This window comes from Telopea speciosissima, chromosome 1 (assembly GCF_018873765.1).
Source record: "Telopea speciosissima isolate NSW1024214 ecotype Mountain lineage chromosome 1, Tspe_v1, whole genome shotgun sequence".
Taxonomy (NCBI): Eukaryota; Viridiplantae; Streptophyta; class Magnoliopsida; order Proteales; family Proteaceae; genus Telopea; species Telopea speciosissima.
In genome coordinates, this window is record NC_057916.1 from 28,682,699 (window position 1) to 28,696,314 (window position 13,616).

Below are 13,616 nucleotides of genomic sequence, written 5' to 3' on the forward strand. Positions count from 1 at the left end.
GAGCCCGAAACCCTAGAAAATCTTTTTGGTTTTTCGCATCGACCTTTTCTTACCACCTCCGCCGCCACCATTGGAGGTTGTAGCCTCCTCGTCTAGCATGGTAGACGACTACCGTACCATGCACCCTTAAATATGTCTCTGTTTTTGCGCCTCCTCACTGTGCTTTCCTACCACCGCTGCCGCTGCTGCCACCTCTCTAAAAGAGCGATCCAAGGTCACCTCTCCCAGCTGTGATCGCCGCCTGGCCGCAACCAAGATCGCCTCTCTCCCCTCGCCCTATGCTGCAATCACCGCTGGCCGCCCCTCTCTGCCGCCGCGACCTCCTCCCTGGTCGCCTCTCTCTGCCACGCGCCTCCACCGCTGGCGCTGCCGCCGCGGCCCACTTTGTCGTTGTGCCTTCCCGCCGGCCTCTTCGCCGCTGGCGCTGCCACCACTCGCCACCGCCGCGACCCTCTTGGTGGCCGTGCCTTCTCCCATCTGCCTCTCCTACCGCCGGTGACACTTGCCTGTCGCAACCCCTCTGGTTGCCGCACCTTCTCCACCAATCTCTCCGCCGCCAGTATTGACACTAAGCTTCCACTATAGCATGTTCGAGCAAAAGACCTTTTCTTATCCTTTATCAAGGTGGGACTTCAATTGTTAGTTGGATTTTGTGTGATTCTACTTTGTTGCCATATTTAATAAAATTCTTTATTCGTAGAAGAAGAATCCCCAGGCATAAAATCATGATTTGATTTGGTATAAAGATGAGAATTTGAGAAATCAAATTATCACTTGACTTGGCTCGGTTTGTCATCAAGTTGAATCCCGGATCTAACCTTGACTACAATGGAAAGGCTTCTCAACATCTGTTATTGTTCGGTCAAAGGTGACCAATGTTTGGAAAGCATCAAATGTCCTGATTGGTTCATTTTTGGCATCTACAGCCTTTCAATATCCTCAACATATTACTAAGGAACAATCCAGTGCAGGGTAAGGTGTAGCCAGATGTAGAATGACATATTTTACATGTGACAAATCCAGAGAATCACCTATCAGACTGGATGATTTGGCTCCACCATGTGTGGCTACAAAACAAGGTTCTAAATCTCGGTTTCGAGGCCGGTTTCAACCAGCCAGGAAACCGAGTTTTCCCAACTTTTCTGGGCAGAACTCGACATGTCATGTGCTGTTAAAACTGGTCAAAACTACCGAAAACTGGTCAAAATTAGGCTCGTCAAAACTGGTTGAAACTACCAAAATGTGCGAAATATGGTCGAAACCTGACTCATACCAAGTTTCGTTTTGGTTTCTTCGGAAACCGAGATTTAGAACCATGCTACACAAGGGATATCAAGTAGCAAAGTGAATGCAATTGACCAATGTAATGAACACTTTCCTTGTATTTGACTTCAAATGTTAAACTATCAAAGGAACCATGTCTGGGTTATGGCAACTTTATGATATCTAGTCGAAAGTGAGGAGGTGGAACGGTATAGTAATCAGTGATCTTGATGGAACATAATGGTAGAACTACCTTCTAGCATTTAATGATAATAGGATTGCAGGAATTTTAAAGGGGAAGAAGCAGCTCAACCAGAAAAATTCCTTCAAATAAATCCTTGAAAATTGAACAAGAGAGAAGTGAAACATTAGAATCAGTAACTCCAGAAGGAAAAGAAACTACCAATTCTAGCCACCAACAAAGATAAATAAATCAAGGATGTACAAAACTAAGAACTCCACAATTGAAAACGAAGAAAAGCAATCAAAAGTGGCATTTATACCTGAGGAGAGGTAAGCAAAGTTTGTTGTGACAATTGTTGAGGCCTCATTTGCCCTTGGTTCATCCGCTGTTGAGCATAGGAAAGAGACCCATTTGCTCTTAGCTGTGAACTCAGACCAAGTGATCCCATCATTCCCACTGCTTGCATTCCTTGCAATGGGTGACCAGGATTACTACCTGAATGAAATTGGGATCCTTGGACTAAACCTGTCTTCTGCCTCGTCTGCATCCAGAATTTATTTCCCATTAAACGGATACTCGTTTTCAAGAGATCAGAAGTAATAATTGGAGCTGAATGCTAGGATAACGGAAAACGTCATTAATAGAATAAGTGTATGTATGAAGACGATGACGTTGGAAAGGAAGACTTCGGAAGGATAGAATAAAAAATAAAAACCGTTCAAGTACAAAGCTACTCATAATCAATTGGCAAGAGGTCGACGATTGCGTGAATTGCTCAAACAATCCCAACCAGCCCCTCTCATGGTGGAAGAACAGATAGTTACTATTTATACTGGAACGAATGGGTATCTTGATTCGTTAGAAATTGGACAGGTAAAGAGGTGAAATATATGGTAACGTGGGCTGGTTCATCCATGTGCAGCAAAGACCATTGCATGCACCAGTGGAAATGATTATGGTTCAAATTGGAGGGATTAAATGGAAGGTCAAAGAATGACTTCAGCTGAAATGATGAGAAAAGACATGGTGCTCATGAGTTAAAAAGCCAACATTGCCTTGAATAGAATGTAATTGATGTAGCTGACTCCCAGTACTTGGGTAAGGTTCATTCAGCAGACTTCAGTTGAGTTGGTAGCCATTGGCAAATGTCAAATGGATAAGAAAAATACGGTAACGACCAGAAAGCAAATCTAAAGAATAAAAAATGGAAGCATAACATAATAATAATAATTAATGATCACGTACATGGGCATACAGATATGAAAGTAGAGGACCATCTATTCAATCCTAAACCAATAATTAACTAATTAAGCAAACAGAATAATTCAATCATATTGAGCTCAAATACCTGCGGGAGTAACTGCGGCTGCAAATTGTACTGAGCAGCCGCTGCCGCCGCAGCTTGTCCTGACAGCATGGGCAGCTGACCACTAACCTGAGAGCCCTGCCCAATCAACGCCGACCGCGACAAACCGCCACTACTCATCTGCTGCTGTTGAAGGTGTGAACCACCAAAATTCATCTGCCCATAAATTCCCGCTTGTGATCGCATCCCATTAGCAGCCGCACCAAGTTGCTGCTGCTGCTGAATCTGATTCATCCGTGACATCGATGTTGATCTCTGCAGACTCTGCTGGATTTGAAAATTCGAAGGGGAAACCAAATTCTGCTGCTGCAGTTGCTGTTGTTGTTTCTGCTGGTAATCTAATCCAACTCCAGGGCTAATAATCTGCTGTTGTGATGGGGTTAATGGGGATTGAACAACACCGGCTGCAGCAGCAGAAACAGTTTGGGTTAGCGGAAGCTGAGGTGATGAAATTTGTGAAATTTCCATCGAAGGAGAAGGAGAGAAGTTCGACGGAGAAGGGAGATTTGGGTTTGAAGGGTTTTGATGAATTGAATCAATCACATTCGCCGATTGAATAGGCATTGGGGAAGACGACGGATTTTCTGCCATTTTTCTCCGATCAATTCTGTATTCAAGGTTCGAAAATACAAAGCTATGGCATTGCGAGAGGGGGCCGAGAAGAAGCAAGAGAAATTCGAAAGCGCAGTTGAGGGCTTGAGGCCTTGAGGAAGAAAAGAAGAAAAATTTAACGTTTTGGCTGGCGTTCCTTCTCTTGTAGTGTATCGGAAAGTCCGAGAGGAGACTCAGAGCGAGCGAGAGGGAATGCTATTGAAGTAATTGAGCAGTTTGGTAAATTATACATAGACCCCCCTAATGTTGATGAATATTTCATATTTTCACCCTTAATTTCTTAAAATGCTCCGGTCCTCCTTTCTGGTAAAGTATGCATACGACTATCCCTATTGTTGATCTCAATTTCAGATTTTCACTCCCAACTTTTTAAAATGCTCCAGTGTCCTCCTTTCTCGTTAAATTACAGACTCTCCTACACTAATACTTCATTACTAACCCAAGTTAAGACTAGTCGATAAGCGCCTCTTAGTATGGTGGTGGCTGCAGTACTGGCCTACGTCTTAGGGAGAGGTCGCATGTTTGACTCTTCTCCCCGATGTGTGGCATCCATTATCTCCCCGCCCCCCTTCCCCTAACCGTCCTCTCCTCTTGGAGTTGGGATGCCGCCCTTGGCCGTCCTCTTGGGCTTGCCATTAGCCTATGGCCCCCTTGCTAATAATGACAAACAAAAAATTAAAAAAATTAAGACAGGTCATCACTAGGGTAATAAGTATTTGGCAACAACCCCCCCCCCCCCCCACCCCCACCTCATTAGAGACACCAGTCTAGAGATGTCAGAAGTCATCCTGAACAGTTGGATCGATCGAATTGAATGCTTTATCAGGTAGTCTTGAAACTGAACCAGTAAAAAACCAATAACGGGCCAATAGGAGCCCTTTAAGGAAAATCGATAAATTGTTTGGCTTCGATTTGAACAGGTACATATATAAAACTGATTTAGTCCGACCAAAACCAGTTTGAACTAACCATTTGATGCCCATGAACACTGAACACTACTCATCATAGGGTTGCAACAGGGTTGGGTTGAGCCGGGCTTTTTAAAACTCTAGCCCAACCCTAAGTCCCTTTAGCTGGGCCGAGGCTCGCCTTGACCCTGACTCAGGACCTAAAAACTCTGTCCCTGATCCTGATGGGCCAAGCCCAGCCCAACCCACCCTGCTTGGGCCAGGCTTGGCCTATTGGCCTTGACCCTGACCCTGACCTTAACCCTGACCCTGCTGCAATAAGCAAATTAAAATAATTGAATGTTTATATATATAGCAACACAATAAAGGGACAGATTCACATTAATCTAATTATTTAATTATGTTTCTTTTTCCTTGGTACTTGGTGTCATGTTATGTGTTGATAAATAACAAACCCTTGTTAGTTGTTAGTTTTTACATTAATAATTTTTTATATAATATAATATAATATTATCATTATATATAATCAGGGCCAAAATCAAGGTCGGGCTGACCCTGAGGTCTCAACATTGACCCAGCCCGAGCCTGACTCAAGGCTAGGAATTTCTAGCCCTCACCCGTCCTCTGGGTTAGAAATCTTTAGCCCAAGCTCTTTCGGGCTCAGGGCGGGTTCGAGCCGAAAGGGCCAAACTTGCAGCCCTAACTTATCACTTGCTATGTGGTAGATATGAAGGTTCTGTTTGATTGCAAGTGGAATTAAAGGGAAGGGAAATAAAATTTGCATACTTAAAAAAGAAACATTTGTAGTCATTATCCCATGGGAGTGACTATATCACTAATTCCAAATGATCCCTTATATGGTTATTAAATTTCACTTTACTTTTCATTCATTCCTTTAGTTTACAACAACAACAACAACAAACTCAGCCTTATCCCAATTTAATGAGGTCGACTACATGGATCCAAACACAACAAAGGAAAACTGAGTTCTAACGAGGGATGCAATATGAAAGAAGATATGAAAAATGAAGAAAGATGCAATATGACACTAGATGCAAAATGGAAAATTGGAAAGTGGAGAATGACAAGTAAAAGATGAAACATAGTACGAGGAAAGAAGCCCAACCCAGCACAACAGGAGAATCTCATCTAAATGAGGTCTATTACCTGGATCCTTGTCCTCTAATAGGTCCTATCCAAAGTCATTTTTCTTTAGTTTATAAAGTAAAATAAAAAGTACATGTAAAATGTATCACTAAACACACGATAATAAATTTAAGTAGTTTATACAATCACATGGGATCATGATTACAAAAGTTTCTTTTTTAAGTATGAAAATTTCACTTCCCTTCCCTTTAATTCTCCTTGCAACCAAACGTAGCCCAATGGAATAGGCGTGTCAAATATTGGTTTCAATTTGGTCTTAGCATAGGAGCAACATAATTGGGTGAGGACCAAAACCAAATGATAATAGAGCCAGTCCTAAGCCCTAATACTAAACTGATTTTCGTATTGGCGGTCGGTTTTTCTCTCTTATTGATTTTGATTTGCCGGTCCATGATCAGTCAAACAATTAAGGACCAATAGGCCCATTTCTAGCCCATTTTTCAGTCCCTTTGTGAAATAGGCTTCAAAATTTAAGGTTATGGGCTCATAATCCGTAGATGAATTTATCAAATGAGAATGATCGTGGCCCATGAAATATGGCTTGTATTAGAAAGCCAAAAAAATCAATGTGAAATCTAGATTAAAACCCTTTTGAACCAAGTCCAACCATCTGATCATGTGAATGGATTCTTGGACCATCATTAACTCCTACCTCCTATTGATGGAATCAAATCTACTCCTACCCATGTCAATCTTACGGTATTGATGGCCATGATGAGGAGATTCCTCTTTCGCTATGGGTGAAGGGAAACTCAATCCAACCCTTTTGTTTTTGGATTTTACAGTTTAGGGTAAGAGATCGCTTTCTGGTCGTGTAGCCCTTGCACCAGCATGACGACCAATGAGCTAGGGGTGTCAATAATGCCCGGCTGGCCCAAACCTGCCCGAACTCGCCCTGAGCCCGGTTCGGATCCAACCCTGATTTGTCAGCCCAAAGGGCGGGTTAGGGTTAAGTTTTGTCTGACCCTGGCAAGGTCAAGTCGGGTTCGGGATAAGACCTCGGGCTTAGCCCGGCCCGACCCAGACCCGACCCTGTATTAGTTATAGGTATATATATAATGTAATAATGCGTATATTATAATGGAAAAGACAGAAAAGCCCATAAGAGATGGCTAACCAGTAAACCCTACGTCCCTTTTCATTTTTTCACTCTTCATCCACATCCCTTAAGGGAGAAACCAAGAAAAGCTGCCGCTCGTGCCTTCCTCTTCCTCCTTCCCTGCTTCGATTCTCTTGACGATCAATCTTCAATCTCTTGACACATGTACGTTCGTCTTCCTCTTCTGCTGTGCCTTTCCATCTTCTTTTCTAATCCATTTAGCAAAATATGGAAAAAGACTTTAAAAATCGAACTGTAAGCTTGACAAATGATCCATGTCATTCCCGGAAAATAGAGAACCCTAAAATCCAGAAGGATTTGGTTGCAAACACTTTCAACAAGAAAGCCAATGCAATTGATCCTGATTAAGGAAGACATTCTTGCATTATTGAGGATTATATTTTGGAACTTAATACGCCTCTACATAAGAAAACCACCTCCTGATTTGAAACCTCAAATGCCATCTTGTTTTAGTGGCAGTGTAAAGTCCAGCTTTTCTAATCCAAGTTCAGCTTATGACACCAATAGAGAAGCTCGGAGCATGGACAAAGCATTGTTGTGTAAAATCCGGCTTTTCAAGCTGACTTTTATGTTGCAAAGATTACTGTGTATTTTTCTTCTCAATCCCCCCCCAACTCTCAATATTGAACGGAAGATAATTCTTTGCTTCATAAAAGATTTACTAATTTTTCTTCTCAATCCATCTTTTGTATCGATTATACTTTTTTGCATAAAAAAAATATGGAAAAAAATTGGGTACACCGCCAGTATATTGCAAGTTGGTCCACTGTGTCTCTTTCTCTCTTTCCCCCTTGAAATGACTCCCCTACCTCTCTTATTCTTCTTCTTTAAAGAAATTTTTTTTCTATGGTTTTACTGTACTTCTTTGTGATCTCTTCAAGGGAATTATCATCTTTTTCCAAGCTATTGGCTTTCTAATGCTTGTTCTAATTGTCAAAAAACAGGATCAATGGATTTGGGTTGGACCTTAGGAGTAAAGCAAGGGTACTTTTCAGGTTTTTGTAGATATATCTTTGATGTGGATTTAGCATTTATGTGGATGTATTCTCAATCCTATCAATCAGGGTCAGGGTCAAGACAGGGTCAATCAGGGCCAACCCGGCCCTACCAAGGTCAATCAGGGTCGGGTCGGGTTAGGAAAAACCCTGGCAGGGTCAGATTGGGTTGAGGGTTTCTTAGGCCCTGCCAGGGTTGGGTTGGGTTAGAGTTTAGGTTAAGGCCCCTAGGGTTGGGTTAGGGTTTAGGGTAGGCTCGGCCCAACCTGACCCATTAACACCCCTACAATGAGCACATGCTAGGACATCAATATGTATGGGATTTTTTATTTCATGGGAGGTGGTTTGGATGATAATTTCATGCACTCCTATCTCTTGGGGGGGTGGTTTGGATCTCTTACCTTCTATTGATGGAATCAAATCTACTCCTACTCCTATCCATGTCGATCTTATAGTATTGATGGTCATGGTGAGGAGATTCCTCTTTCGCCACGAGTGAAGGGAAACTCAATCCAACCCTTTTCTTTCTAGATTTTACAGTTTAGGGTAAGAGATCGCTTCTTGGTCGTGTAGCCCTTGCTGTTGGGTTTCCACGCAGTAGGCAAAAAAATAGTCCCACATCGGATATGAATAGGGATGTGGGTGGGTTAATAGGTACTTGGGCACCATCTCCTTAACGGATAACTTTTGAGGATGAGTTCTACCCAAGTCCCTAACAAGTGGTATCAGAGCCAAGTTTGTGGCAGGGCCAAACTTGGGGGAAAGCCAGGGCAGGGGAACCTGGTGTGATCTCGGAATGGTCCCGTGTGGAGGGGGAGATATGGATAATCTCGGTAGCTCCCGCGTAGAGGGGGAGATTGTTAGGGTTCCACGCAATAGGCGAAAAAATAATCCCACATCGGATATGAATGGAAATGTGGGTGGGTTAATAGGTACTTGGGCACCCTCTCCTTAACGGCTAGCTTTTGAGGATGAGTTCTACCTAAGTCTCTAACACTTGCACCAGCACGACGGCCAATGAGCACATGCAAGGACATCAACATGTATGAGATTTTTTATTTCATGGAGGGTGGTTTGGATGATAATTTTATGCACTCCTATGTCTGGGCATAGGATTCATGTGATCAAGCAATGTTCTTTTTCCCCATAGTTTATTATCACTCATCTTATAATATGGTTCAATTTGCTCAATTATGGTTGGTTTATTGAGACAAACCAAGACCGATTGAATAATGGCATTTTCTTGAATGTCCAAGCCAAAATCGGGTAATTAGTTCAGCCCCGGGACCGACACCCCCCCCCTCCTCTAAATGGATCCATGTCAAAGAAGATGTTCACATGGTCAAAACATGAACCACCACATGCCTCAAAACGTTTTGTTTTTTTTTTAGATACCTACTCTATGGGGAGAGCGAGGGAAGATGAGAACCAGGAGGCTCAAACCCAAGACCTCCTGATAGGGTGGTTGTTACACTCCACACTTATAATGTTATGTTATGCCTAATAACCGGGTAGAAATGAGCCCCAAAAGCGTAAACCTATTTAAAATTTCCAGCTTTGTGTGGGCTTGTCAACTCGTGTGCTAGTCTAGGTTTTGAAATCCTAGCCCGAGGTTGAGCCAGCGTAGGTTAAGGTTGAAGTTGGCCCAGCCTAAATAGATTTGTGTGTGTCCATAATGTTCAAACCATTAATTAGGTATATAAGATATGTGAAAAGGTTGGGCACGCTGCCAAGGTACCTAGCATGTGTCATCCTCTCTTCTCCCCTTTTGAAAAAGACTCTTTGCCCCCTTGTGTCCAGCCTTATGATTGGTGTATGCCGCTAGCTTATCAAGAGTTGGCGGCATACCCAACCCTCACCCAGTAGATATTCATCTAAGTAAAAAATAGTGTAATACACTAAACCAATTACATCTTCAGGCCCATTCAACATAAATAAATATGGGTAAAGGCTGGGCACGTTAGTGCTATGGCAACATTGTGTCTGCCCTCGCTCCTCACCCCCATGGAAAAATTCCCCTGCCCCTCCTATCCCAGCCTCTCTATTGGTTGCGCCGCTACCTCCAGGAAAGCTAGCGGCATGCCCAACCTTTGCCCAATAATAAACTAGAAAAAAAATTCCTTTTAAATCAATTATTAGGGATGATAACAAATGAAAGACGTTTTTGGTGTTTTGTGATTGGTTCCTTCTCTATTTCTTTTTCTTTTTTTTTTGGGGGTGGGGGGGGGGGGGGGGTGGGGAAGTTTGGAGATGATAACAAATGGAGGTAATTTTTTTAATGTTTTGTGATAAAATATTCAAGATTGAGCTAGGGTTGGCATATCTTAGCTAGATCTGAGGTTGGGTCGGGTCTGGGTTGAGGTTTTAAGATCTCGGGTTGGGCCTAGGTTGTCAAAAACCGACCTGCCTGCCCAATTTGCGCCCTCCCTAACCTTATGCCTTGCCATTATTTGAAGGGAGTCTCTGAATGACATCTCTATATGTGTATTTAGAGCTTGACAACTTATTTAATTGCCTCTTGTCTTATTCCCAATATTTCTTTAAAATATGGGTACAAAAAGGTTCTTAAAATTAATTTAAAATATCATTATCAAAAGGTGTCATTGTTATGCATATACATATGAAATGACACTATTACTCTCATTAGAAAAAAAAAATTGTGTATCATACTAAAGGGATGGAAAAATAAAGACAAAGTTTCCCTCTATCACCCAGTGAATGGATTCTCACCATCTTAGGGTTGGCAAATCCTTTCCAAGTTTTAGTATTTTCTCCAAAATACCCTCTAATACCCCTTGCCTGCATTTGAACCCATGCCAGTGCCGTTCATTGTGGCTAAAGGGAAATTCCATCCAAAAAGTAAAGATGACAAGTTATTTTTTTAATTTTTTGGTAATAAAGATGACAAATTATTTCACATATTGAGGGATGTCAATAAGAAAATCCATTTTATTTAAATGAGGAATTTAGAATATTTGTAGATAGGCATTGCCTAAGTTGTTTTGAATGTAGACGTGAAACAAGAACGGGTTTTTTAAAACCGTAGCCCAACACTGAGTCCTCTTAGCTCAACCCAAGCCCAACCCGGTCCTAGGTCGGGCTAAGATATCTCAACCCAAGCCCAACCCTGATTGACCCTGATCGAGCCAGGTTGGGCCTAGTTGGCCCTGGTTGACCATGATTTTTGCTAGGGCTTGGTTGGCCCTGATAGACTAATCTCACGTGATTGGGTATTGGTTTGTTTCATACGCAATTGACCTTTAAACTTTTCTTTGGATTAAAATACTTAGCCTAATCTTAAAATTTCAAATACTTTTGTTCAATAAACAATTAGTTTCTTTTTTTTTTGTAAATCAATAGATAATTAGATACTAAATAAAAATTACAAAATAGAATCAATAAATTGTAAAGTATATAACCTAACACAGGACCGAGCCGGGCTAGACTTAGCTCAAAGTTTCAACCTTGGCCCAACCCGACCCTGACCCCGAGCCTAAAAATTTCTCAAGACTGAAAATCCAGCCTAGACCCTCATCGAGCTCGGGACAGGTCAGGACCAAACTTACACCCCTAGTTGAATGGATGGATAAGCTACATTAGAATTTGAGATAATACTTCGTTGAGGATAAACTTTGACAAAAATTAATGGTCAAACACTCAAACTAATTGAAGGGTCAGGATTACCAATTGTACATTAATTATCCTTTTCTGATGCTCAAGACTGAAGTTAAAATTCAGAAATCACACTGTTGAAAACATCCCAAAATAGGAAGAAGTACCCCAAAATGTTTTCGTGGTCCTTCTAGAATTTTCTTTCTCTCTCTCTCTTCAAAGTCTGTGGGACCCAAGAACCAACCAAAGCATGATTGGAGGAATTCAATTTCCATCATCATTCTTAACCTTATATGATGTTCATGAATTCATGATTACCATTATTGCTGTTAAAACAAATACGGAATGCCGCGTCTGTGCAGCTGTGCTCCGACTCCGAATCTGCACCTAACAACGCCCACAGCAACATAGAGGTACCGCAGCGCATACCAGGTCTTTGCCATGGATGTCAGTCAAACAAGGAATGGGTTCGGTTCGGTTTGGTTTCAGTCAATTTTTTGGTTTTTTTTTTTTCATTTTTTTTAATATATTGGGTCAGATCAAATCGAACCAGTCTCTCTTTTTCTTAATTTTTTTTTTGGTCAAAGTTTTTCATACTGAATATATTGAACTTTATTGACTAGGAAAAAGAACGCTATCTAGTTGCGTGGCCAGCATGGCTCCTGTGCTTAGACACAGTCTAGCCCTACCCCCATGGAAAGATAGAAATCTTGTTCAGGTCGATGCTTGCATGTTTGCTTTTAGTGGTTAACATACGTGTGCAAGTTCTAGAGGCCCAGATAGCGTTCTCTCACGGTTGGTTTTGATCGATCATTTAAAAATTCATAAAAACCAAAACCAATATCAAATTAAAATAGAATTCGATCGGTTCATGCAGTCCTAGAAAGGTGTCAATCAATCAGTTAAGTCTGGTTTCAGGTGGGCTGAGCTGGTTCTGAGTTGTTACTGGTCTAACTTGAAATCAAACCGTTTAGAAATTTTCGATGTCAGTCCAGTTTGATGCGTTTTCTTAATCTTTTTTTTTTTTCGTCTACACTATCTAGGGTTTACATGTATAAATAAGGAAATTAATGGAAAATTCCTTTCTTTTTTTCATTTTCTTAGCAGGTTATTAATGGTCTGTTCTCAAATTTTTATTAGATTCGTCCGTTTTTTGGGTTTCGATTGGTGCATATGGTCAGTTTGGCTTTGATTTTACCAATTTCATAAAACCCCAATACAAAACCAAACCGATAAGGTTGATTTAATCTGATCTGAACCAGTTGGTATCGATCGGTCCGACCAGTTCAGGCCTAACTAGGCTTGTCAACCGGTACGGTTTCGGTAAAACGGTACGATTTCGGTACGGTACCAAAAATAGGTACCCAATACCGATACCATACCGTACCGTTTAGAAGGTCTACTTTTAATACCGCAACCGTACCGTCACGGTACGGTTTCGGTACGGTATGAATACGGTATATAAAACGGTATACTCACGGTACGGTTTCGGTATAATATAAAAACGGTACAAAAACGGTATGAATTCTATTTTTATAAAAAATGATATAAAAACACTATAAATTCGAATGAAATGGTTTTTAAATCGTTTTTTTTTTAACTGCAGGGGTTCTCAATTGTCAAATAGGATATATTTGCTAAAGTTCCCATCACCATCAGTAGAAATGTCTTTCCAGTTTCAACTCTTGAGTGCATCTACAGGAGCTCTCAATGCCCAGATAGGCTACAATGCTACATCAACGCATTCTGTTGGTATTTCAGAAACATTATGAACAGATTTCTGCTGCTTTGGTCATCACATATTGCAATATTCAAGGTTTTATCAGTCTAAAAAGTATAGAAAATAGAGAGAGATAGAGAAAGAGCAAAGAGACTTTGAGAAAATCTATCGAAAATAAAAGAAACCACATCACGAGAACGAAATCGAATCGAGATTTTTCACTGATTTTCCAGTGATTCACTTATAAAAAACACAACTACACTCAAAGGTAACCAAGAACGAGAGAGATTCATTGTGTACTGATAAATCTCCGCTCTCATTGTTAGGGTTTTCGTGAACTGAAGAAGATGACCCTTGTGAGTTGTGAGAGGAGTTGTGTTTGAACTTTGAAGAGGTTAAGGTTACTCCATTACTCCATTATGAGACTGAAATCTGAAACTTTGAGAATCGAAAGCCTGAAATGCTCCATTGTTGTGAGACTCAAGGTCTCAAACTCTGAAAGTCGCAAGCGGGAGAGGAGTCGAGGACGAGAGGGCGGAGAGGCCAAGTCGTTAAGAAATTAGGGATTTAGGTTTAGGGTCTTAGGAGTTAGAAATTGGTTTTACAAAAATACCCCCAAAAAATGGTATGGTTTCGGTATGAATTCGGTATAACGGTACGGTAACGGTA

The 13,616-nt window shown here is 41.3% G+C and overlaps 1 protein-coding gene and 1 long non-coding RNA gene across 2 annotated transcripts in view; one reads left to right on the top strand and one right to left on the bottom strand.

Moving 5' to 3' along the window:
• LOC122664246 (transcription initiation factor TFIID subunit 12b-like) overlaps window positions 1–3,600 on the bottom strand; it is a 19,147-nt gene extending 15,547 nt beyond the window's left edge. Inside the window, exons 1-2 of the mRNA XM_043859993.1 lie at window positions 2,796–3,600; window positions 1,767–1,988 (exon numbers count right to left, since the gene is read on the bottom strand). Of these exons, the coding sequence (XP_043715928.1) occupies window positions 1,767–1,988; window positions 2,796–3,404 (831 nt within the window). The 5' untranslated portion in view covers window positions 3,405–3,600. The remainder of the gene's footprint in view (window positions 1–1,766; window positions 1,989–2,795) is intronic.
• Window positions 2,185–13,507, top strand: LOC122664255. Its single transcript, XR_006333318.1, has 3 exons — window positions 2,185–2,328; window positions 10,375–10,379; window positions 13,496–13,507. It is a non-coding gene; the product is annotated as an uncharacterized LOC122664255 (long non-coding RNA).
• Window positions 13,508–13,616: the final 109 nt, after the last annotated feature.